The sequence below is a fragment of the Salvelinus namaycush genome, unplaced genomic scaffold, assembly GCF_016432855.1.
Source record: "Salvelinus namaycush isolate Seneca unplaced genomic scaffold, SaNama_1.0 Scaffold121, whole genome shotgun sequence".
Taxonomy (NCBI): domain Eukaryota; kingdom Metazoa; phylum Chordata; class Actinopteri; order Salmoniformes; family Salmonidae; genus Salvelinus; species Salvelinus namaycush.
This window is the reverse complement of record NW_024057909.1, coordinates 99,350-122,615: the sequence shown is the minus strand read 5'-3', so window position 1 is coordinate 122,615 and position 23,266 is coordinate 99,350. Positions and strand designations below refer to the sequence as shown.

Here is a 23,266-nt window from a genome sequence, read left to right as displayed (position 1 = left end):
TTAACTTGATGTGCATTTGCAATATGAAAACCTACGGTGGAGCGCGCTCGCCATCTTTTGGATTTTTGCTGTATGACACTTGCCATCTGCCATATGACATTTGCCATAAACTTTGAATGAAATGCCGAACATTTGAGTGGTATTGGACACCGTGTATATGTTTCGTACAGTGCCAATATGTTCCCATTCATTTTTGTCCATTTCAGGGGGGTCTTCCCTTACAATCATGTAAGTGTCTTTGTCCACAGACTAAGAGACAGGCCTCAGCATCTTCAGATTAGGTGAAGAAGTGTCTTTGTCCACAGACTAGGAGACAGGCCTCAGCATCTTCAGATTAGGTGAAGAAGTGTCTTTGTCCACAGACTAGGAGACAGGCCTCAGCATCTTCAGATTAGGTGAAGTGTCTTTGTCCACAGACTAGGAGACAGGCCTCAGCATCTTCAGATTAGGTGCTACAAGACAGAGGATGGAGGAGAAGGGAAGAGAGAGATCAGAAAGTATGGAGAAGAAGGAGGAGTGAGATACACCTGAGATAATGATGTGATGATGGTCCTATGATACACCTGAGATAATGATGTGATGATGGTCCTATGATAGAACTATAACAAGAGACATTTAATACAGACAGCAACACAAAAACATGCTTCCATTCTGAAAAATACGTTCTCTTTGATCTGGGTAGCTATGTTTTTATTTGACCTAAATGTACTCATTCCACATATTCAAGGGAGGGAGAAAAGAAAACAGTCTTACCTAGATTCACTCAAGTACTTTACAAGATGGTGTTCATGTTCACTGAGAGCTTTGAGACAAGCTCCCATCACTTCTGGTCCTTTAGGGAGGACTGCATTCAGTAGTTCTCTCATTCGCTCCTGTTCAGTTGTTTCAGCTGTTATTCTGGAGTACTCTTCATCACCAATCATGCCCTTTGACCGCAGAACATCTGCTATTGGCTTTGGGTTTTTGGCTCGCTGAATGAGTTCAGGCCTGTGTTTCTTCAGAAACTCCTCAGCGGGAATCCCAAGGAGTATTAATGCTGAAGGGGGTGAATTAAATGAATATGGCTTTAGGGTGAACAGCAGCTGTTTCTACATCTAACAGTCTCTCCAGTTATCATTCCTCTTATAGTCATGTCTTGTATAGAGCTGACTCCAGGGTTGTAGTCAATTCATATTCAAGTCAGTCAATAAAAATAAATAAAATTACTATTCTGTTCATTGTGAAGTCATTGAAAGTAGATGCCCTTTTCCGGTTATTGAATTGGAATTTCAGTTTACTTCCTGAATTGACTGGTTTATTTGGAATTGACGCCTACCCTGGCTGACACGATTGTCTATTCTACATAACATACAGAGCCTTGCAAAAGTGTTCATACCCCTTGGATTTCTCTATTGTGTTACATGCTGGGATTAAAATAGATTTAATTGTAATGTTTTGTCAACAATCTTCTGAAAATACTCTGTAATGTCAAAGTGGACCTGTCCTCCATATATACTACATCTGGAAGGTCCCTCAGTCAAGTAACGCATTTCAAGCACAGATTCAACTTTACACAAAGACCAGGGATGTTTTTGAAAGCCTCATAAAGAAGGGCAGTGGTTGGTAGATGGGTAACAATAATAAAATATGACATTTAATATCTCTTTAAGCATGGTCAAGTTAATAGTTATGCTGTGGATTACTTATTAAACCACCCAGACACATCGAAGATACAGTCGTCCTTCTGAACTGAGCTGCAGGACAGGAATGAAACGGCTCAGTGATGTTACCATCAGGACATTGGTGAATTTAAAACATTTACTGAGTTCAATATCTGTGATGGGAGAAAACTGAGGATGGATCAACAACATTGTAGTGACTCCATAATAACGACTTAAACGACAGAGTGAAAAGAAGAATACAAATATTCCAAAACATGCATCTTATATGCAACAAGGTAATAAAGTAATACTGTAAAGAAAACTCTACAAAGGAAGACGTTTTCTGGCCTAAATGCAAAGCCTCATGTTCGGGGCAAATCCAACACATCACTGAGTAACTGCCTCCTTATTTTCAAGCATGGTGGTGGCTGCATCATGGTATGGGTATGATTGTCATCAGCAAATACTGGAGAGTTTTTCAGGATGAAAATAAATGGAATGGAACTAAGAACAGACAAAATCCTAGAGGAAAACCTGCTTCAGTCTGCTTTACACCAGACACTGGGAGAGGAATTCACCTTTCAGCAGGACAATAACCTACAACACAAGGCCAAATCTACACTGGAGTTGCTCACCAAGAAGACATTGAATGTTCCTGAGTGGCCAAGTTACAGTTCTGACTTAAATCTGCTTGTAAATCTATGGCAAGACTTAAATGGCTGTCTAGTCATGATCTCCAACATCTTGACAGAGCTTGAAGAATTATGAAAATAATAGTGGGCTAATATTGTACAATCCAGGTGTGTAAAGCTCTTAGAGACTTACCCAAGAAGACTCCCAGCTGTAAAGACTCTTAGAGACTTACCCAAGAAGACTCCCAGCTGTAAAGACTCTTAGAGACTTACCCAAGAAGACTACCAGCTGTAATGACTCTTAGAGACTTACCCAAGAAGACTCCCAGCTGTGATGACTCTTAGAGACTTACCCAAGAAGACTCCCAGCTGTAATCACTGCCAAAGGTGTTTCTAAGTATTGACTCGGGGGGCTGAATACTTATGGAACAACTATTTTAGGTATTTAATTTCTATCAATCTAAATATATATATTATTTGACATTAGAGTATTTTGTGTAGATTGTTGACTAGAAATGACAATGAAATCCCTTTTAATCCCACCTTGTAACACAATAACATGTGATGCAGATACATTTGAAAGGCTCTGTATTTCTGTCTGAATGTTCTGTATCATTACACTCCACTGAACATGACTCATGAAGACCTTCATCACCCCACTGAACACGACTCATGAAGACCTTCATCACCCCACTGAACATGACTCATGAAGACCTTCATCACCCCACTGAACATAACTCATGAAGACCTTCATCACCCCACTGAATATGACTCACGAAGACCTTCATCACCCCACTGAACACGACTCATGAAGACCTTCATCACCCCACTGAACATGACTCATGAAGACCTTCATCACCCGACTGAACATGGTGACTCATGAAGACCTTCATCACCCCACTGAATATGACTCATGAAGACCTTCATCAGTGTCCTTCATCACACTTTGAAGAGATGTTAGCTCTGTAACCCGTTTTATAAACCTCAACAAACAAACTTACATATTGGATGAGAGTCGTTGCTGTACACATCTGAAAAACAAACAAGAGAAAATATCATAAAACATTTTAATAGCATCTGTTAGAAAAGGACATTTATGATTGACATACTGTTCATGTATAGTATTTCTTACCTTTTGATACCACTGATTTCCATACTGTCCTCTCATCATCCCCGATTAACTCCATCTCAATGTCAACCCCTGTGTTTCCCATAATCATCTGACAACAGCTTGGTGTGGTGTCTGCAGGTAACAGCTGAATCTTCTGTAGGAGGCCATATGGTGCAACGATTGAGACAACAGACAGAGAGAAATAGTGAAATAGAATGATATTACAGTTATTCATATACAATATGACAGATTCATGTCCTCAGTCTGATAAAACTGCACCTCTGGATTGATGGAAGTGGAGTGGGGATTCTTGAACGCAAACGAACTGTTCAGCTTTAAGGGCCCGTTTGGACTTGGCAGGAGAAATTCTTTATATCCTTGGGACATCTGATCTTTCTCCCGTTCCCGAACAGCCTACAAAATGAGCAATGTAGTAGTCAGTCAGAATAATGTAGTCTCGTAATTCACACAACATGCAGCTCACTGAGCAATCCGTTTTTGTCAACAACAAAAAATGTGTACACTACTGTTTTACTATCCCTATTTTACCAGGATATTATGTTAAAGGTGTACCAGGTAAGTTGACTGAGAAGAGATTCTCTTTTACAGCAACGACCTGGGGAAGAGTTACAGGGGAGAGGAGAGGGGGAAAATGAGCCAATTGGAAGCTGGGGATGATTAGGTAGCCATGATGGTATGAGGGCCAGATTGGGAATTTAGCCAGGACACCGGGGTTAACATCCCTACTCTTACGATAAGTGCCATGGGATCTTCAGTGACAATGGAGAGGACACCCGTTTAACGTCCCATCTGAAGGACAGCACCCTACACAGGGAAATGTCCCCTTCACTGCCCCGGGGCATTGGGTTCTCCTTCGACCAGAGGGAAGAGTGCCGTCTACTGGCTCTTCAAATGAATGAGACAGAAATAGATTTCTCACAGAGCTGCATGTTGTCTTTGTAATCTAGAGATTTTCAACAAACTATCAGCTTTCCTTTAGTAAGTTTCAACATACTGTTGTCACTTCAATGATAGTGCCTCACCTCTTTCTGACTGGAGTTTCTGAGGAGCAGGTACAGCCTTGAAATTACTGTTGACCTTTTTACTGCCAAATAGAGGACCACGTCACAGTGGACGTTCCAAGAAAAGATATAGCTCAGTATCAGAGAGATAGCTGAGAACTTGGGATGGAGAATCTTAGCATGGAATCTGGTGACCTCATGCACTTCCTCTAAAGACACTCCATGTTCCTCTACATGAAGAATCTTCATCTCATTCCTCAGGGAAGGGTTGGTCCCTGAACAACACAGTACAAAGGAGACAGAAAGACAAATATTGTACTATTCATCCAACTAAAAGGCAAAGAATATGCAGTACCAGATCACAGTAAACTCAAACTCCAAGAATAGTTCATTCATTATCTCAGGAAGTGAAACTCAGTTACATGGAAATGTCTTTCTGAATACTATTTCTATATGGTTTTACCTAAACAGACAAAGTGTGGCAGATGAACTTCCTCCAGTTCACCTAACTCCATAGTGATGTCCAGCAATGGACCACCTTGTGTGTACTGCATGTCTTTCAGAAGTTGACTGTAGGGTTCCCAGTTCCTGAAGTGATACTTCAGAATGACATCTCTCTCACACAGCCAGCGGAGACCAGACACTGTGCACTCATAACTCCCTTTGGGTGTCCTGTGCCTGAGGGCAACAACAAGATATGGTAGAGAGGGTCAATGGTTAAATGGAGAGGTTGGATTAGAAGACTATTCCCAAATGTAATAGGGAAATACACTAGCAGGTGGAATGAAATGTTAAAAGTAGTTATTTTACCTGAACATTGTCACTCCCTGGACAGTGGAAGTCAAGGGTTCAATCTGAAGCCAGTGTGTGGAGTCCTGAACAAGGACAAGCATGTCAGTAATACATATGGGGCCTGTTTCCTGGACACAGATTGAGTCTAGTGCTGGACTAAAAGCATGCTCAATGGAAGTTTCAATAGAAAGTTCTTTAAGGTCCAGGACTAGACTTAATCTTTGTCTGGGAAACTGGCCCATTAACCAACGTAACTAATCTAATGTATTTATTCAATGTTACATGGAATCCTGGTGATTTATCAAATAAACTGTCTAATGACAAAATATGACAACAGCTAAAATCCTGCATGCCTACAAGCAGAACACAGGACTGTCTATATCCCAGTATGAATGGTTGGTCAGTACACACCTGGCTTTGAGACTGTGCCTGACTCCTGTAGGTATGTAAAAGTAAAAATTGACATTATGACTTACCTCACTATCGTCACAAGTCTTACAGCTCTGAAGAATCCCTGAAGTCAAAAGTAGTAGTTGTTTTAAATGGACAATCTCATGTACTAATGAATGAATAATTATTAAATAGACTTGTTATAAAAATGAATTTAAGTGAGCAACAGTCTCAGAATGTACACTCATTAGCCTCCCATAATCTGACATTAGTGTTGTATTAATTAATGTTTGTGGAAGCAGGAAACAACATCGTTCTGGTCCATGTTTTGTAGATGTTGGGGTCTGATTTCTGGTAGATCCTAGGATGAGAGCTTAAAGGTAGAGTCAGCTAAATGATGATGTACGAGCAGCACCACAGATATTGTGATGAGCAAGATGCCTGACTTCTCTCTCACACAGTCACACACAGTTTCTGCTCATGTGCAAGTGTTCTCTTCACTCTCTTACAGAGTGGTAGTCACGGAACCAAAACAGCAGAGAAGTTTAGCCTTGTGCTCCACCACTCTTAGTTGTTGTAGAAATTGACCCACTATGCTGTTTACTTTGTGCATCTACGTCATATCGCTGACTCTACCTTTAAGTTTGTTTTGACCAAATAGATCGTGATTGTGTTCCTTGCCTGGGAATCAACTATAATGAACGCTTTAAAACTATTTTGATTTAAAAACAATTAAATCAAATAACGCTCACATTTCTCAGGTCCAGACTTGATACAACACTCTCCACCATGGTCTCTGGTGTCCTCAGGTCCAGGCTTGATCCAACACTCTCCACCATGGTCTCTGGTGTTCTCAGGTCCAGGCTTGATCCAACTCTCTCCACCATGTTCTCTGGTGTTGGTAAAGCAGAAGGATAGACTGTGATTAAACTAAATACAACTTATAAAGGCTTTATATAGCATACATACAGTCTTCATAGGCAATACAAAGGGTGTATAAAGGGTGACAAAACAGCTCCCTATGTAGGGTGCATTGACTAAATGTGACATAACCCACTATGTCACCTTCCATAAAGTCAATACTGATGGTGATATTTAACTAGGCAAGTCAGTTCAGAACAAATTGTTATTTACAATGAAATCTAACTGTCTGTAGGTCCAACAGAACACATTAAAACACACCACTACTACTAATCTAACTGTCTGTAGGTCCAACAGAACACATTAAAACACACCACTACTACTAATCTAACTGTCTGTAGGTCCAACAGAACACATTAAAACACACCACTACTACTAACCTAACTGTCTGTAGGTCCAACAGAACACATTAAACACACCACTACTACTAATCTAACTGTCTGTAGGTCCAACAGAACACATTAAAACACACTACTACTAATCTAACTGTCTGTAGGTCCAACAGAACACATTAAAACACACCACTACTACTAATCTAACTGTCTGTAGGTCCAACAGAACACATTAAAACACACCACTACTACTAATCTAACTGTCTGTAGGTCCAACAGAACACATTAAAACACACCACTACTACTAATCTAACTGTCTGTAGGTCCAACAGAACACATTAAAACACACCACTACTACTAATCTAATTATAGAAATGATTCCAGAGAGAAACAAATGATAAACAAATGATCAAACATATCTATGACTCACCTCTGAATGTGTTGGTCATCTATCTGACACAGGGTCACTGAGGATGAGGAGGAGTAAACCCCAAACAGAAACCCAAATCCAGGACAGAGGGGTTCAGTGAATGTGGTGTTTCTTGTGTAAAGGTGTTTTAGTGTACCAGAGGAGGACACACTATAGAAGGACAAAGTACCAGCTGGCCAGTCCAGATACACACCAACTCTCATAGAATCAGGACGATTGATGGATCTCCTTCGGACTCCAGCTTGGAAAAAGTGATAATGACTGTCAGAGCAGACTAAACACCAGGACTCCTTATTGTGTCCAATCCGACTGTCATCTCCAGCTCCCTTCCTCATCATTCCTTTGTACACCACACCAATGACAGTCATGCCACCATCCAGGTACCTATCCATCTCCACCTCCCAGTAATAACGACCTCCAGATAAGCCTTCTCTGCAGAGAACGTGGGAATGATAGTCAAATCTGTCTGGATGGTTTTCATAATGCTGCTTCTCTTCCACCAATGTCACCTTCCTGTTCCCCTCAGACAGTATCAGGTTTGGGTTTGCTGAATTTGGGTCCAGGGTGAGATGACAGGCATCTGTAGACAAAAGGAGAGTTTAATCAAACCACATCTTCATATACAATGTTGTTTTGTAGGAACAGAACAAGTATTGATTAGTTACTATGTTACTATAGTTCTGAATATGCAGTTAATTAGGATTAAAGTGACTTACATTTCCTCAGCCCTGATTTTAGCCAGCACTCTCCACCATGATCCACACTGTAGGAGAAACAGGTTATTGACTGACAAAGACCTAATAAAGCAGTCAACATTTAAACCATATTGTTGTGTTCTGGTGCACTATCCAAGTTCATTACTAGAGACATACAGGTATTCTATCCTACCTACTGCATACAGAACGGAGTAGAATTCTTTACTAGAGACATACAGGTATTCTATCCTACCTACTGCATACAGAACAGAGTACAATTCTTTACTAGAGACATACAGGTATTCTATCCTACCTACTGCATACAGAACGGAGTACAATTCTTTACTAGAGACATACAGGTATTCTATCCTGTCTACTGCATACAGAATGGAGTACAATTCATTACTAGAGACATGCAGGTATTCTATCCTACCTACTGCATACAGAACGGAGTACAATTCTTTACTAGAGACATACAGGTATTCTATCCTACCTACTGCATACAGAACGGAGTACAATTCTTTACTAGAGACATACAGGTATTCTATCCTACCTACTGCATACAGAACGGAGTACAATTCATTACTAGAGACATACAGGTATTCTATCCTGTCTACTGCATACAGAATGGAGTACAATTCATTACTAGAGACATACAGGTATTCTATACTACCTACTGCATACAGAACGGAGTACAATTCCAACAGGAAATCAGAGATACAGAAGAAGAGTGTTCATGTGGTGATGATGTATGCTGTGTTGGAGTGCTCAGCCTGCTGAGAAAACTTCCCCTTAATTCTACCATCATGTCCTCATGTTACTGACCCTACTACACTACATATGACACAACCGCTGCTCACACTATTAGGACATCTATTCTGACTTACTTCAGCTTCATCGGTTTATATGTGGGATCCACCAGAGCAGCTGAAAGCAGTCCCCCTGCAGAGTCTCCTGGGTGATTGTAGCTCAGGTCCAGCTCTTTCAGGAGGGAGGGGTTTGACCTCAGAGCTGAAGACAGAGCAGCACAGCCCTCCTCTGTGACCAGACAGCCAGACAGCCTACAGAGACACACAACAGCTCTCTAGGTTGATGTACTGGTGTCAATCATCTTGTAGGACACCCATCCATTTGTCCATGACACAAATATTGTGATGAAACATCAGATTTTCAGAGTATTTGTTTTACTAAGCTCAGTACCGACCTGACTGAAACAGCTGTACTTACCCCAGTGTGTGTAGTTTACAGTCTGGATCCTCCAGTCCAGCAGACAGCAGTGTAACTCCTGAGTCCTGCAGGTCATTGTCTCTCAGCTCCAGTTGTTTCAGTTGTGAGTTGGGTGAACTCAGGACTGAGGCCAGATCTGAACAGCAACCCTCTGTCAGACCACATTGACCTAGACTAGAGGGTAGAAGAGCACATGATTAACACATGTTTAAAACATCCACATAATAACTCATACTGAAGATATTTAACTCACACTAGTGTCTGTATGTTGCAGAGTGGACTGGTTAGTCCAACACAGAGCAGCTCCACTCCTCTGTCTCCCAGGTCATTGTAGCTGAGGTCCAGTTCTCTCAGGTGGGAGTTTGGTGTCTGCAGAGCTGAGGCCAGAGTCTCACAGGATTCATATGTGAGTTTACAGTCAGCTAGTCTGGAGAGAGGAGATATGTCGATACACTGTTAAATATGCAAAGCTTTAAGAATAATGAGATGCATTAAGACAATAACAGAAGGACATGATTAACCAATGTTAAAAACATACTTTTTACAACCCTTTTAATTTTCTAAGATATGTTTATTTATTCATATATTTTTAGTATACGTTTTTACAAGATGAGTGATGAGAAGAGAATCGTCCAGCTCATTGGGTCTCTCTACACCCCCCATATGCCATGTCATGAAATATGCAGACAGACGGATTAAAAGTATGTTTACATTGTAATACTTCTGACAGACAACTTCTAACTCCGCCCATAACTTTAGGAATTATAGCATTCCCAGAAAGCATGAATTATTGACTCATTGTTAGTTTTACACTTAAGACATGACTCTGTCGTTGTGCTGTAGAATTTGTTAATTTTGTCTCTTGTAATAAATTCTATACATTAGTTTATACTGGATTAACCGTACATTTTTGCTAACTTTAATTTCATTAGTTATGTTCCAACATTCCCTCCATCTTGTGCCAGTTATTTTTAAGTCTTGGTTCCAATAGTTAATATTTTTTTTCTAAAAACACATACTAACTCACTCAAGATATTTAACCTTAGTTTGATATACAGTTGGGAGAACAAGTATTTGATACACTGCCGATTTTGCAAGTTTTCCTACTTACAAAGCATGTAGAGGTATGTCATTTTTATCATAGGTACACTACATCACATTGTATGATTTTTAAGAAATTAATTTGCATGACATAAGTCTTTGATACATCAGAAAAGCAGAACTTAATATTTGGTACAGAAACCTTTGTTTGCAATTACATAGATCATACGTTTCCTGTAGTTCTTGACCAGGTTTGCACACACTGCAGCAGGGATTTTGGCCCACACCTCCATACAGACCTTCTCCAGATCTTTCAGGTTTCGGGGCTGTCGCTGGGCAATACGGACTTTCAGCTCCCTCCAAAGATTTTCTATTGGGTTCAGGTCTGGAGACTGGCTTGGCCACTGCAGGACCTTGAGATGCTTCTTACGGAGCCACTCCTTAGTTGCCCTGGCTGTGTGTTTCGGGTCGTTGTCATGCTGGAAGACCCAGCCACGACCCATCTTCAATGCTCTTACTGAGGGAAGGAGGTTGTTGGCCAAGATCTCGCGATACATGGCCCCATCCATCCTCCCCTCAATACGGTGCGGTCGTCCTGTCCCCTTTGCAGAAAAGCATCCCCAAAGAATGATGTTTCCACCTCCATGCTTCACGGTTGGGATGGTGTTCTTGGGGTTGTACATTTACATTTTTACATTTAAGTCATTTAGCAGACGCTCTTATCCAGAGCGACTTACAAATTGGTGCATTCACCTTATGATATCCAGTGGAACAACCACTTTACAATAGTGCATCTAACTCTTTTAAGGGGGGGGGGGGGGTTAGAAGGATTACTTTATCCTATCCTAGGTATTCCTTCTTCCTCCAAACACGGCGAGTGGAGTTTAGACCAAAAAGCTCTATTTTTGTCTCATCACACCACATGACCTTCTCCCATTCTTCTTCTGGATCATCCAGATGGTCATTGGCAAACTTCAGACAGGCCTGGACATGCGCTGGCTTGAGCAGGGGGACCTTGTGCGCTGCAGGATTTTAATCCATGACGGCGTAGAGTGTGTTATTAATGGTTTTCTTTGAGACTGTGGTCCCAGCTCTCTTCAGGTCATTGACCAGGTCCTGCCGTGTAGTTCTGGGCTGATCCCTCACCTTCCTCAAGATCATTGATACCCCACGAGGTGAGATCTTGCATGGAGCCCCAGACCAAGGGTGATTGACCGTCATCTTGAACTTCTTCCATTTTCTAATAATTGCGCCAACAGGTGTTGCCTTCTCACCAAGCTACTTGCCTATTGTCCTGTAGCCCATCCCAGCCTTGTGCAGGTCTACAATTTAACCCTGATGTCCTTACACAGCTCTCTGGTCTTGGCCATTGTGGAGAGGTTGGAGTCTGTTTGATTGAGTGTGTGGACAGGTGTCTTTTATACAGGTAACGAGTTCAAACAGGTGCAGTTAATACAGGTAATGAGTGGAGAAGAGGAGGGCTTCTTAAAGAAAAACTAACAGGTCTTTGAGAGCCGGAATTCTTACTGGTTGGTAGGTGATCAAATACTTATATCACGCAATAAAATGCAAATTAATTACTTTAAAAAACACGGCGAGTGTTTACAATGTGATAAATACAATGTGATTTTCTGGATTTTTGTTTTAGATTCCGTCTCTCACAGTTGAAGTGTACCTATGATAAAAATTACAGACCTCTACACGCTTTGTAAGAAGGAAAACCTGCAAAATCGGCAGTGTATCAAATACTTGTTCTCCCCACTGCATTTATCACATTTGATGAATGTTCCTACATATTTACCAAGATGTTCAAATAATGTTAAAAACCTAAAACATACTAGCTACATACAAAATATATAAACACACAGTGGATACTGAAGATATTGAACTCACACTAGTGTCTGTATGTTGCAGAGTGGACTGGTTAGTCCAACACAGAGCAGCTCCACTCCTCTGTCTTCCAGGTTATTGTAGCTGAGGTCCAGTTCTCTCAGGGGGGAGTTTGGTGTCTGCAGAGCTGAGGCCAGAGTCTCACAGGATTCATATGTGATTTTACAGTCAACCAGTCTGGAGAGAGGAGATATGTTGATACACTGTTAAATATGCAAAGCTTTAAGAATAATGTTATTCATTAAGACAATAACAGAAGGAAATGATTAAACAATGTTAAAAACATACACATACTTACTACATACAAAATATATAAACACACAGTGGATACTGAAGATATTGAACTCACACTAGTGTCTGTATGTTGCAGAGTGGACTGGTTAGTCCAACACAGAGCAACTCCACTCCTCTGTCTTCCAGGTCATTGTTGCTGAGGTCCAGTTTTCTCAGGGGGGAGTTTGGTGTCTGCAGAGCTGAGGCAAGAGTCTCACAAGATTCATGTGTGATTTTACAGTCAACCAGTCTGGAGAGAGGAGATATGTCGATTAGAGGTCGGCCGATTAATTAGGGCCGATTTCAAGTTTTCATAATCGGTAATCAGCATTTTTGGACGCCGATTATGGCCGATTAAATTGCAATCCATGAGGAGACTGCGTGGCAGGCTGACCACCTGTTACGCAAGTGCAGCATCAAAAGGACCTTGTTGCTGCAAGGGGCCAAGGTAAGTTGCTAGCTAGCATTAAACTTACCTTATAAAAAACAATCAATCTTCACATGATCACTAGTTAACTACACATGGTTGATGATATTACTAGTTTAAAACTTCTTGTCAATAGGGGGGCGCTGTTTTCACTTTGGAAAAAATCGTCCCCAAATTAAACTGCCTCGTACTCTATTCTAGATCATACAATATGCATATTATTATTACTATTGGATAGAAAACACTCAAGTTTCTAAAACTGTTTGAATTATATCTGTGAGTAAAACAGAACTCATTTTGCAGCAAACTTCCATACAGGAAGTGAAAAATCTGAAATCGATGCTCTGTTCCACGGCCTGCCTATTCAATTGCCTTATATTTATCGATATGGATGCACTTCTTACGCCTTCCACTAGATGTCAACTGGCAGTGGAAGGTGGAATGGGGTGTCTAGCTTGATCTGAGGCCAAACAAGAGCTTTTGGAGTGACAGGTCTGGAAATGTCTTTGTCTTCTCTGGCGCGCAAAGTACCTCGACATTGTCTTCTGATAAGCGTTCGGTATACACGGCGGATATTCTTGGCTCTGATTTTATTTGATACATGTGATAATAACATCATAAAGTAGGTTTTCTCAACCGAGTTTTATCAGTTTATTCAACGTTTATTGGGACTTTTGTAATTTTCCGTTCTTTGCGTCAAGAGAAGATGGGCATGTTTGCGCCACATGGCTAGCTAAGGTTGCTAATTCGACAGAAGAAATGGACATTCTAAAACCAAACAACGATTTATTCTGGACCAAGGACTCCTTGTACAACATTCTGATGGAAGCTCAACAAAAGTAAGAAAACATTTATGATGTTATTTAGTTTTTCTGTGTAAATTGTTGAGTCCTATTCTCCGCCGTTTTGGTGAGTGCTGTCTCACAATAACGCAAGCTGTACGTTATGGTAAAGTTATTTTTTTAAATCTAACACGTCGATTGCATTAAGAACCAGTGTATCTTTCATTTGCCATACAACAAGTATTTTTATGTAAAGTTTATGATGAGTTATTTGGTCAGATTAGGTGAGTGTCCAAAATATCTCCGGAGATTCTGGTGAATCGATGCTACGTATTCACAATGTATAATCAGGATTTGTAGCTCTAAATATGCACATTTTCGAACAAAACATAAGTGTATTGTATAACCTGATGTTATAAGACTGTCATCTGATGAAGTTGTTCAAGGTTAGTGATTCATTTTATATCTTTTGCTGGTTTTTGCGATAGCTACCTTTTGCGGTGAATAAATGCATGTGTGTTTGGTTATTGTGGTAAGCTAATATAATTCAATATTGTGTTTTCGCTGTAAAACACTTAAAAAATAGGAAATATTGGCTGGATTCACAAGATATTTATCTTTCATTTGCTGTACACCATGTATTTTTCATAAATGTTTTATGATGAGTATTTAGGTATTTCACGTTGCTCTCTGTAATTATTCTGGCTGCTTTGGTGATATTTTTGATGGTAGCTGCAATGTAAAACTATGATTTATACCTCAAATATGCACATTTTCGAACAAAACATAAATGTATTGTATAACATGTTATAAGACTGTCATCTGATGAAGTTGTTTCTTGGTTAGTGACTAATTTTATCTCTATTTGGTCGGTTTTGTGATAGCTACCTATGCGATAGAAACATGGTGAAAATATGCGGTTGAGTCTTTGGCTATTGTGGTTTGTTAGCTAACATAAATACATATTGTGTTTTCGCTGTAAAACATTTTAAAAATCGGAAATGATGGCTGGATTCACAAGATGTTTATCTTTCATTTGCTGTATTGGATTTGTGATTTCATGAAAATTATATTATATGATATCCCTGTCCCGTTAGGCTAGGCTATGCTAGTCAGCTTTTTTGATGAGGAGGATCCCGGATCCGGGAGGGTGATGAAGTAGAGGTTTTTAACTTGTCCTGCGTTACATATAATCAATGCATTGCCTGTTAATTCATCATCGACTCACAGCCTACTTCAACTTCGCCAAATGGGTGATGATTTAACAAAAGCACAATCGTTGCACAAATGTACCTAACCATAAACATCAATGCCTTTCTTAACTTCTTGCAACTATAGGGGGTGCTGTTCCGCATTAGCATATTTTGGTCTCCAAATTAAACGGCCTATTGCTCAATTCTTGATCGTACAATATGCATATCCTTACTAATATTGGATAGAAAACACTGTCTAGTTTCTAAAACCGTTTTAATTATGTCTGTGGGTGACCCAGAACTCCCTCTACAGCAAAAATCCTGACATGACTTGCGAAGGTCTGAGAATTATCCTCTGATCTGGGTTCAGTTTTAAAGCCTGTGTATATCCTATGGCTGGAATTGAACTGCACCCGCCTTCCCCTGGATGTCAGTAACCAATGAGAAGTGGAATGGTCTGTCTGCGTAGCTGTCCGAGGTTATAAAGCCGGATGGAACGAGAGTACCTTTCTTTGTCTCGTTCGTCATGGCGCCTGGCAAGAAGTCAGGATGAAATTTTGGAACGCTCAGTTATCGACCAGAGATGTATCCGTCTGTAATTTAATTAAATATAGGTGTTAGAAACATCATAACGATGTTATTTGAAACCGATTTATATCAGTTTATGCGAGTATAGTGCTATTTTTCTGAATTTCCTTTGTATCTAGTTTGAGGATTTGGACATGTGTGTGCGACATAGCTAATGGTAGCAGCTAGTTCCAAAGGTGAAGAGGACGTTTTACAACAAAGCAACTATTCTTTTGAAGAAAAGACACATTGCCCAAGATACTGATGGAAGCTCGTCCAAAAGTAGGAACTATTTATGATGTTATTATGTATTTATGTGGAAAAATGTCATAGTGTTTGCGCGCCACTTTTGCAGGCACTGGTCTGGCTGCAACGCACACTATATGTCTAGTAACGTTAATTTTAAAAATCTAACATAGCGATTGCATTAAGAACTAATTTATCTTTCGATTGTTGTCCAACTTATATTTTTTAGTCAAGTTTATGAATAGTATTTTTATAAGAATAGGCGCTAATCCAAAATGGCGCCGGCCAGAATACATGCAATGTTTGTAGTGATTACATAGTATAACCACGATTTGTGCTGCTAAATATGCACATTTTCGAACAAAAGCTATATGCATTGTGTAATATGATGTTACAGGTCTGTCATCTGATGAAGTATATCAAGGTTAGTCAAATTATATATCTTTTGTTGGGTTGTTACGATCGCTAACATTTACAGCTGGTAAATGCGGTTGTGATTCTGGCTATTGTGGTACGCTCATATAATGCTATATTGTGTTTTCGCTGTAAAACACTTAGAAAATCTGAAATATTCTCTGGATTCACAAGATCTGTGTCTTTCGATTGCTGTAGGCTGTCTATTTTTCTGAAGTGTTTTAGGATGATTCTTTTGGTAATTGACGTCGGTCTCAGTAATTATTCCGGCTGCTTCCAACGCTATTTCAGATTGCAGCTGCAATGTAGAACTGTGATTTCTACCTGAAATATGCACTTTTTTCTAACAAAAACTATCCTATACCATGAATATGTTATCAGACTGTCATCTGAAGAGGTTTTTTCTTGGTTAGTGGCTATCAATATCTTAGTTTAGCCGAATTGGTGATAGCACCTGAAGTAGTAAGAAACTGATGGAGTTAGAAAAGTGGTGTATTTTGCTAACGTGTTTAGCTAATAGATTTACATATTTTGTCTTCCCTGTAAAACATTTTAAAAATCTGAAATGGTGGCTTTATTCACAAGATCTGTATCTTTCATCTGGTGTCTTGGACTTGTGATTTAATGATATTTAGATGCTACTATCTACTTGTGAAGCTATGCTAGCTATGCTAATCAGTGTGTGGGGGGGTGGGGGGTGATCCCGGACCCGGGGTAGAGGCTCGTTAGAGGTTAATCAGTACACAGAAGTATATATTTTTTTTTAAACCTGCATATTTAGTTGAAAGAAATTCATGTTAGCAGGCAATATTAACTAGGAAAATTGAGTCATTTCTCTTGCGTTCAGTGCAAGCAGAGTCAGGTTATATGCCGCAGTTTGGGCCGCCTGGCTCGTTGCGAACTGTGTGAAGACCATTTCTTCCTAACAAAGACCGGAATTAATTTGCCCAAGTTTTACATAATCATGACATAACATTGAAGGTTGTGCAATGTAACAGCAATATTTAGACTTAGGGATGCCACCCGTTCGATAAACTAAGAAACAGTTCCGGATATCACTGAAAGAATAAACGTTTTGTTTTCGAAATGATAGTTTCCGGATTTGACCATATTAATGACAAAAGGCTCGTATTTCTGTGTTTATTATATTATAATTAAGTATATGATTTGATATTTGATAGAGCCGTCTGACTGAGCGGTGGTAGGCAGCAGCAGGCTCGTAAGCATTCATTCAAACATCCCTTTACTGCGTTTGCCAGCAGCTCTTAGCAATGCTTGACGCTGTTTATGACTTCAAGCCTATCAACTCCTGTGATTAGGCTGGCAAAACTAAAGTGCCTATAAGAACATCCAATATTCAAAGATATATGAAATACAAAAGGTATAGAGAGAAATAGTCGACACGTCATAATTCCTATGACAATTTGCGGCTGAACTTGAAAGCGGTTCCTAAGTTATTTTACCGTTCATGTCTTCCATAGAGAATGTCTTGATCTACTTCAAATACGGTCAAATACGGTCTGTGTTTTGTGCAGGCTTAAAACGCCTCAGCGTTTTGATAGTCGTGTAAATCTCGCTAGGATAAGGTAACGTTTTTCAACATATTTTAAGAAATCCACTCTACAATTTATAAAAACTTCGCTTATATTTATCCACTATTGATCAGAGTTACCTTGTCCTATGGATATCTACACAGTTATTAAATTGGCAAGGTGGTGTAAGCCTACACGAAACACAGACCTGATTTGAAGTGAATCTAAAAATATCTTATGGAATATATGAATGAAGGAACCGCTTTTCAGATTTTGCTGGAAGGTGTCATGGGATTTATGACTCACACTTTGGTAGTCAATTCATACCCATTATTAAAATAGGATTCCCTGCATATAGAAATTACAGTTGTTTTCAACATTCATCACAGGTAACTTCAACTGTAGTTTTATTATTCAAACAGTTGAGAGTATTTGTGTCTCCTAAGCAGACTCTTCAGTATCCTTGTCACTTCAGAGAGCTGTGTGTGTATGATTATATTCATTTTACAGATAGCAGAGAAAAGCAGAGCACCAGTGTGGGACAATTACATTGAATTGGCACCAGGGAAAGCAAGGTGTCATATTTGTGATAATTGTCATTATTACAAAATATATATTAAAAAGTAAATAAATAAATAAATAAAAATCGCCCGATTAATCGGTATCGGCTTTTTTTGGTCCTCCAATATTCGGTATCGGCGTTAAAATCATAATCGGTCGACCACTAATGTCGATACACTGTTAAATATGCAAAGCTTTAAGAATAATGAGATACATTAAGACAATAACAAAAGGACACATGATTTTCCAATGTTAAAAACATACTATCTCACTCAAGATATTCAACCTTAGTTTGATATATTTATCACATTGTATGTATGTTTCTGCATATTTACCAAGATGTTCAAATAATATTAAAAACATTCACATACTAACTAAATACAAAATATATAAAACACACAGTAGACAATGAAGATATTGAACTCACACTAGTGTCTGTATGTTGTAGAGTGGACTGGTTAGTCCAACACAGAGCAGCTCCTCCACTCCTCTGTCTTCCAGGTCATTGTAGCTGAGGTCCAGTTCTCTCAGGGGGGAGTTTGGTGTCTGCAGAGCTGAGGCCAGAGTCTCACAGGATTTATATGTGAGTTTACAGCCATCCAGTCTGGAGAGAGGAGATAATCTGTTAGATATACAAATCCTTCATTATAATGATACTGTAAACATCATCTCAATAACAGAACTTACAGTGCTCTCTTGCAGGTTTTCACGACCGGCAGCAACCTCTGATAACCTTTCTCTGATGTGTTGTATGTCTTCAGGTCAAACTCCTCCAGCACCTCCTCTGACATCAGTAACAGGTAGGCCAGGGCTGAACATTGGTCAGGTTTAAGTCTTGTTTCTGAAAGAGTTCCTGAATGCAGGGAGGTCTGCATGTCTTCAACTAGAGAGTTGGCACCAAGTTCATTCAGACAGTGGAACAAGTTGATGATCCTTTCTGGTGAGGATTCCTGGTTGATCTTGTCTGAAAGGTACCTGACTGTTCTCTCAACTGTTTCCTCATTGGTCTGTGTTGTACTTCCTGTCTGTGTCAGAAGGCCTCGTAACAGATTCTGATTGGACGCCAGTGAGAGACCCAGAAGGAAGCGGAGGAACAGGTCCAGGTGTCCATTCTCACTCTTCAAGGCCTGGTCCACTGCGCTCTCGTGTAAGTCAGACAACTGGATTGACTCCTTCTCTTCATCATCACTAGTGGGGGAGAAAACATTTTCCTTCTTGTCCAGACATGATTCTAAAGCATGCACTGCTGCTAGAAACTCCTGCATGCTCAGATGCACAAAGCTGTAGACCTTGTCTTGGTACAGCCCAGATTCTTCTTTAAAGATCTCTGTACACAATGCTGAGTACTCTGATGCCTCTGCGACATCAAGGCCACACTCTCTCAGGTCCTCCTCATAGAAGATCAGGTTGCCCTTCTGCAGCTGTTGGAAAGCCAGCTTTGCCAGTTTCAGGATCATCTCTTTGTCTGACTGAGACAGTTCCTTTGGGTTTGTCTCTGTGGCTTTGTTGTACTTCTTGTTCTTCACAATGATTTGGATGAGCATGAAGTGTGAGTACATCTGGGTCAGAGTTTTGGGGACTTCATCCTTCTCTGCCACTTTCAGTATCATCTCAAGGACAGTGGCTGATATCCAACAGAAGACTGGCATGTGGCACATGATGTGGAGGCTCCTTGATGTCTTCATGTGTTTGATGATATCATTGGCCAGATTCTGATCTGTGATCTTCTTCCTGAAGTACTCCTCCTTCTGTGGATCATTGAACCCTCGTACCTCTGTCACCTGGTCAACACACTCAGGAGGGATCTGATTGGCTGCTGCAGGCCGTGAGGTTACCCAGAGGAGAGCAGAGGGAAGAAGATTCCCCTCGATGAGGTTTGTCAGCAGCACGTCCACTGAGGTTGGCTTCGTGACATCACAGCACTTCTCATTGTTTTTGAAGTCTAGAGGAAGTCGACACTCATCCAGACCATCAAAAATGAAAACAGTTTTGGTTTCACCATCTTCAATGCTGTCAATCTCTTTCAGCTCTGAGAAGTAGTGGGAAAGAAGTTGCATCAGACTGTATTGGTCCTTTTTCAGGTTCAGATCACGGAAAGGAAGAGGAAACATGAAATGAACGTCCTGATTTGCTTTTCCTTCTGCCCAGTCAAGGATGACCTTCTGCACAGAGACTGTTTTTCCAATGCCAGCGATTCCTTTTGTCAGCACAGTTCTGATAGGTTTGTCTTGTCCAGGTAAAGGCTTGAAGATGTCATTGCATTTGATTGATGTCTCTTGTGTGGTTTGTTTCTTGGATGCCATCTCTATCTGTCTAACCTCATGTTCATTATTGAGCCCTCCACTTCCACCCTCTGTGATGTAGAGCTCTGTGTAGATGTCCTTGAACAGACTTTGGTTTCCATGGTGTCCAATTCCTTCAGATATGTGTTGATACTTGTGTTTCAGTTTAGCCTTAATGTCTTGTTGGACTGTCAGCAGGGTTTGACCTGTAGGTAAACAAAGAGAGTTGTTTGTGTGTGTGTTTTATAAAGGGCGTTTGTACCGTTCTTTGTAATATTGTATGAAACACAGTCTTACTTCTTCTGTCCAGAAGGTTGTGTGTGATCTTTAACTTTTACCGAACCTCAACCCCGTATCCGGGATCACCCCCCACCCCCCACACACTGATTAGCATAGCTAGCATAGCTTCACAAGTAGATAGTAGCATCTAAATATCATTAAATCACAAGTCCAAGACACCAGATGAAAGATACAGATCTTGTGAATAAAGCCACCATTTCAGATTTTTAAAATGTTTTACAGGGAAGACAAAATATGTAAATCTATTAGCTAAACACGTTAGCAAAATACACCACTATTCTAACTCCATCAGTTTCTTACTCCTTCAGGTGCTATCACCAATTCGGCTCAACTAAGATATTGATAGCCAATAACCTATAAAAAAAACCATCAGATGACAGTCTGATAACATATTCATGGTATAGGATAGTTTTTGTTAGAAAAAAGTGCATATTTCAGGTAGAAATCACAGTTTACAATTGCACCGACCATCACAAATCGACTAGAATTACTAGATAGAGCAACGTGTATGACCAATTTACTCATCATAAAACATTTCATAAAAATAGACAAAGCATAGCAATGGAAAGACCCAGTTCTTGTGATTTCAGACCATATTTCAGATTTTCTAAGCGTTTTTCAGCGAAAACACAATAAATCGATAAGTTAGCATACTACATGTGCAAACGTTACCAGAGCATCGATTCCAGCCAAAGAGCGCTATAACGTCAACATCGCCAAAAGATATTAATTTTTTCACTAACCTTCTCAGAATTCTTCCGATGACACTCCTGTAACATCATTTTACAACATACATATACAGTTTGTTCGAAAAGGTGCATATTTAGCCATACAAAACCGTGGTTACACAATAAAAATACTAGGAAATCAAGCCTCAATATGTCTGACGTCATCTATCAGAGTGATCTAGTTTAATTGAAAGCTAATCATATACTTGACTAAAAAATACAGGGTTGACAGGAATCGAAAGACAAATTAGTTCTTAATGCAACCGCTGATTTACATTTGTAAAATTATCCTTACTTTTCAATACAGGGTTCGCCAAGTGAAGCTACACCAAACAAAATGGCGAAATATGCGTTTAAAATATTTCGACAGAACAACAATTTATCATATTAAATATTGCTTACTATGAGCTGTTCTTCCATCATATTCTTGGGCAATGTATCCTTTCTATGTTATAAACGTCTTTTGGTCGATAGATGTCCTCTGTCCTTCGAAATATCCACTAACGATCGAACGGGACCCCAAAACGTGTCCAAAGTTTCAGAGTGCACAACAAAGAAATTCCTCAAAATCGCACTAAACGGATATAATTTCCTATAAAACGGTTTAAATTAACTACCTTATGATGTTTCTAAGTCCTATATCGAATTAAATTACAGACGGATACATTTCAAGTTGATAACCGAGCCTGTGAAAATGGCGTCCGGAGGTCCCTTCCTGCGTAAGGGCGAGCGTCGAAAGGGGGGCTACTCTCACTCCTTGGTCTTTTATAACCTCTGAGAGCTACGGAGAAGGCCCATTCCACTTCTCATTGGTTACTGACATCCAGGGGAAGGCGGGTGCAGTTCGTGTCGTTCCATAGGATAGACAGAGACCTTAAAAACTGATCTGAAACCAGAGCTTCGCTCTCAGACCTTTCACTGTCTGTCATGGATTTCGCTGTAGAAAGAGTTCTGGGTCACCCACAGACATCATTCCAACTTTGTATGAAACTAGAAAGTGTTTTCTTTCCAATAGAATTAATAATATGCATATTGTACGAGCAAGAATTGAGTACTAGGCAGTTTAATTTGGAGACGACAAAATGCTAATTCGGAACAGCACCCCCTGTAGTCGCAAGAAGTTAACCTCACTGCCCAAACTCTCCACTTCCTTATTGTCATCTGGTAATGGTTCCTGGCTGAAAGCAGGTGGCTGATCACTCTTCATTGATAGCAGGCTGGTTGTAGGGGACACTGCTCTGGGCTTCTGGACACTGAACAAAACAGGGAGACAGATCACCTCATCAATATCACATCAATACCTCATCTACTTCCTTTTAACAACTGTATATAGGAACTTCAAGAAGTTCTGATGTTTCTTTTAAAGCTACAGTCTGCAATTGGTAAATCCATTTTTGGCAATTTAAATGAATGATATAGACCTCCATTTTATGTCATTTGTGAACACTTTTCTCTTCGTTTATATCTTTAAGATAACTGTATATTTTACATTTAATCTCTTACCTTTTAGAACTGGTGTCTTGAGTCATTTTAGAGGCAGTGGTCTCCTCCTCTCTCTCCCCAGAGAGACTCATTTTAGAGGCAGTGGTCTCCTCCTCTCTCTCCCCAGAGAGACTCATTTTAGAGGTAGTTGTCTCTTCTCTCTCCCCAGAGAGACTCATTTTAGAGGCAGTGGTCCCCTGCTCTCTCCCCAGAGAGACTCATTTTAGAGGCAGTGGTCTCCTCCTCTCTCTCCCCAGAGAGACTGGTTTTAGATGTAAGTCACAGCTCACTCAGCTGCAATAAGAAATAACAGAACAGTCAATATTTCTGAACATTGTTGAAGAACCATTAGCTTC

General features: G+C 40.1%; 2 protein-coding genes across 2 annotated transcripts; both read right to left on the bottom strand.

Annotated features, from left to right (window-relative positions):
* Nucleotides 1-715: 715 nt before the first annotated feature.
* Nucleotides 716-5,424, bottom strand: LOC120036106 (NACHT, LRR and PYD domains-containing protein 1 homolog). The gene is made up of 7 exons (XM_038982582.1): nt 5,216-5,424; nt 4,869-5,083; nt 4,427-4,680; nt 3,663-3,797; nt 3,405-3,537; nt 3,274-3,303; nt 716-1,036 (listed from the first exon to the last, which is right to left on the bottom strand). The coding sequence occupies exons 1-7, from the start codon at nt 5,296-5,298 to the stop codon at nt 750-752; spliced, it is 1,137 nt and encodes a 378-aa protein (XP_038838510.1). The 5' UTR covers nt 5,299-5,424; the 3' UTR covers nt 716-749.
* A 1,842-nt stretch (nt 5,425-7,266) lies between these two features.
* Nucleotides 7,267-22,957, bottom strand: LOC120036105 (protein NLRC3-like). Its single transcript, XM_038982581.1, has 8 exons — nt 22,932-22,957; nt 22,560-22,681; nt 18,806-20,606; nt 12,473-12,646; nt 9,193-9,366; nt 8,853-9,026; nt 7,987-8,033; nt 7,267-7,850 (listed from the first exon to the last, which is right to left on the bottom strand). The coding sequence occupies exons 1-8, from the start codon at nt 22,955-22,957 to the stop codon at nt 7,267-7,269; spliced, it is 3,102 nt and encodes a 1,033-aa protein (XP_038838509.1).
* Between the last annotated feature and the right edge of the window lie 309 nt (nt 22,958-23,266).

Bases quoted from the DNA above. Each gene is read 5' to 3' on its own strand.
- LOC120036106 (XM_038982582.1), bottom strand. From the start codon at position 5,298: ATGCTTGTCCTTGTTCAGGACTCCACACACTGGCTTCAGATTGAACCC. The intron at 3,798-4,426 runs GTGAGGCACTAT...CTCATTTTGTAG, and splicing joins GAAACTCCAGTCAGAAAGAG to GCTGTTCGGGAACGGGAGAA. The intron at 1,037-3,273 runs GTAAGTTTGTTT...CACCCCCTTCAG, and splicing joins CAACGACTCTCATCCAATAT to CATTAATACTCCTTGGGATT.
- LOC120036105 (XM_038982581.1), bottom strand. From the start codon at position 22,957: ATGACTCAAGACACCAGTTCTAAAAG. The intron at 22,682-22,931 runs GTAAGAGATTAA...TGTTTTGTTCAG, and splicing joins CAAGACACCAGTTCTAAAAG to TGTCCAGAAGCCCAGAGCAG. The intron at 9,367-12,472 runs GTGAGTTCAATA...TCTACCCTCTAG, and splicing joins TGCAACATACAGACACTAGT to TCTAGGTCAATGTGGTCTGA.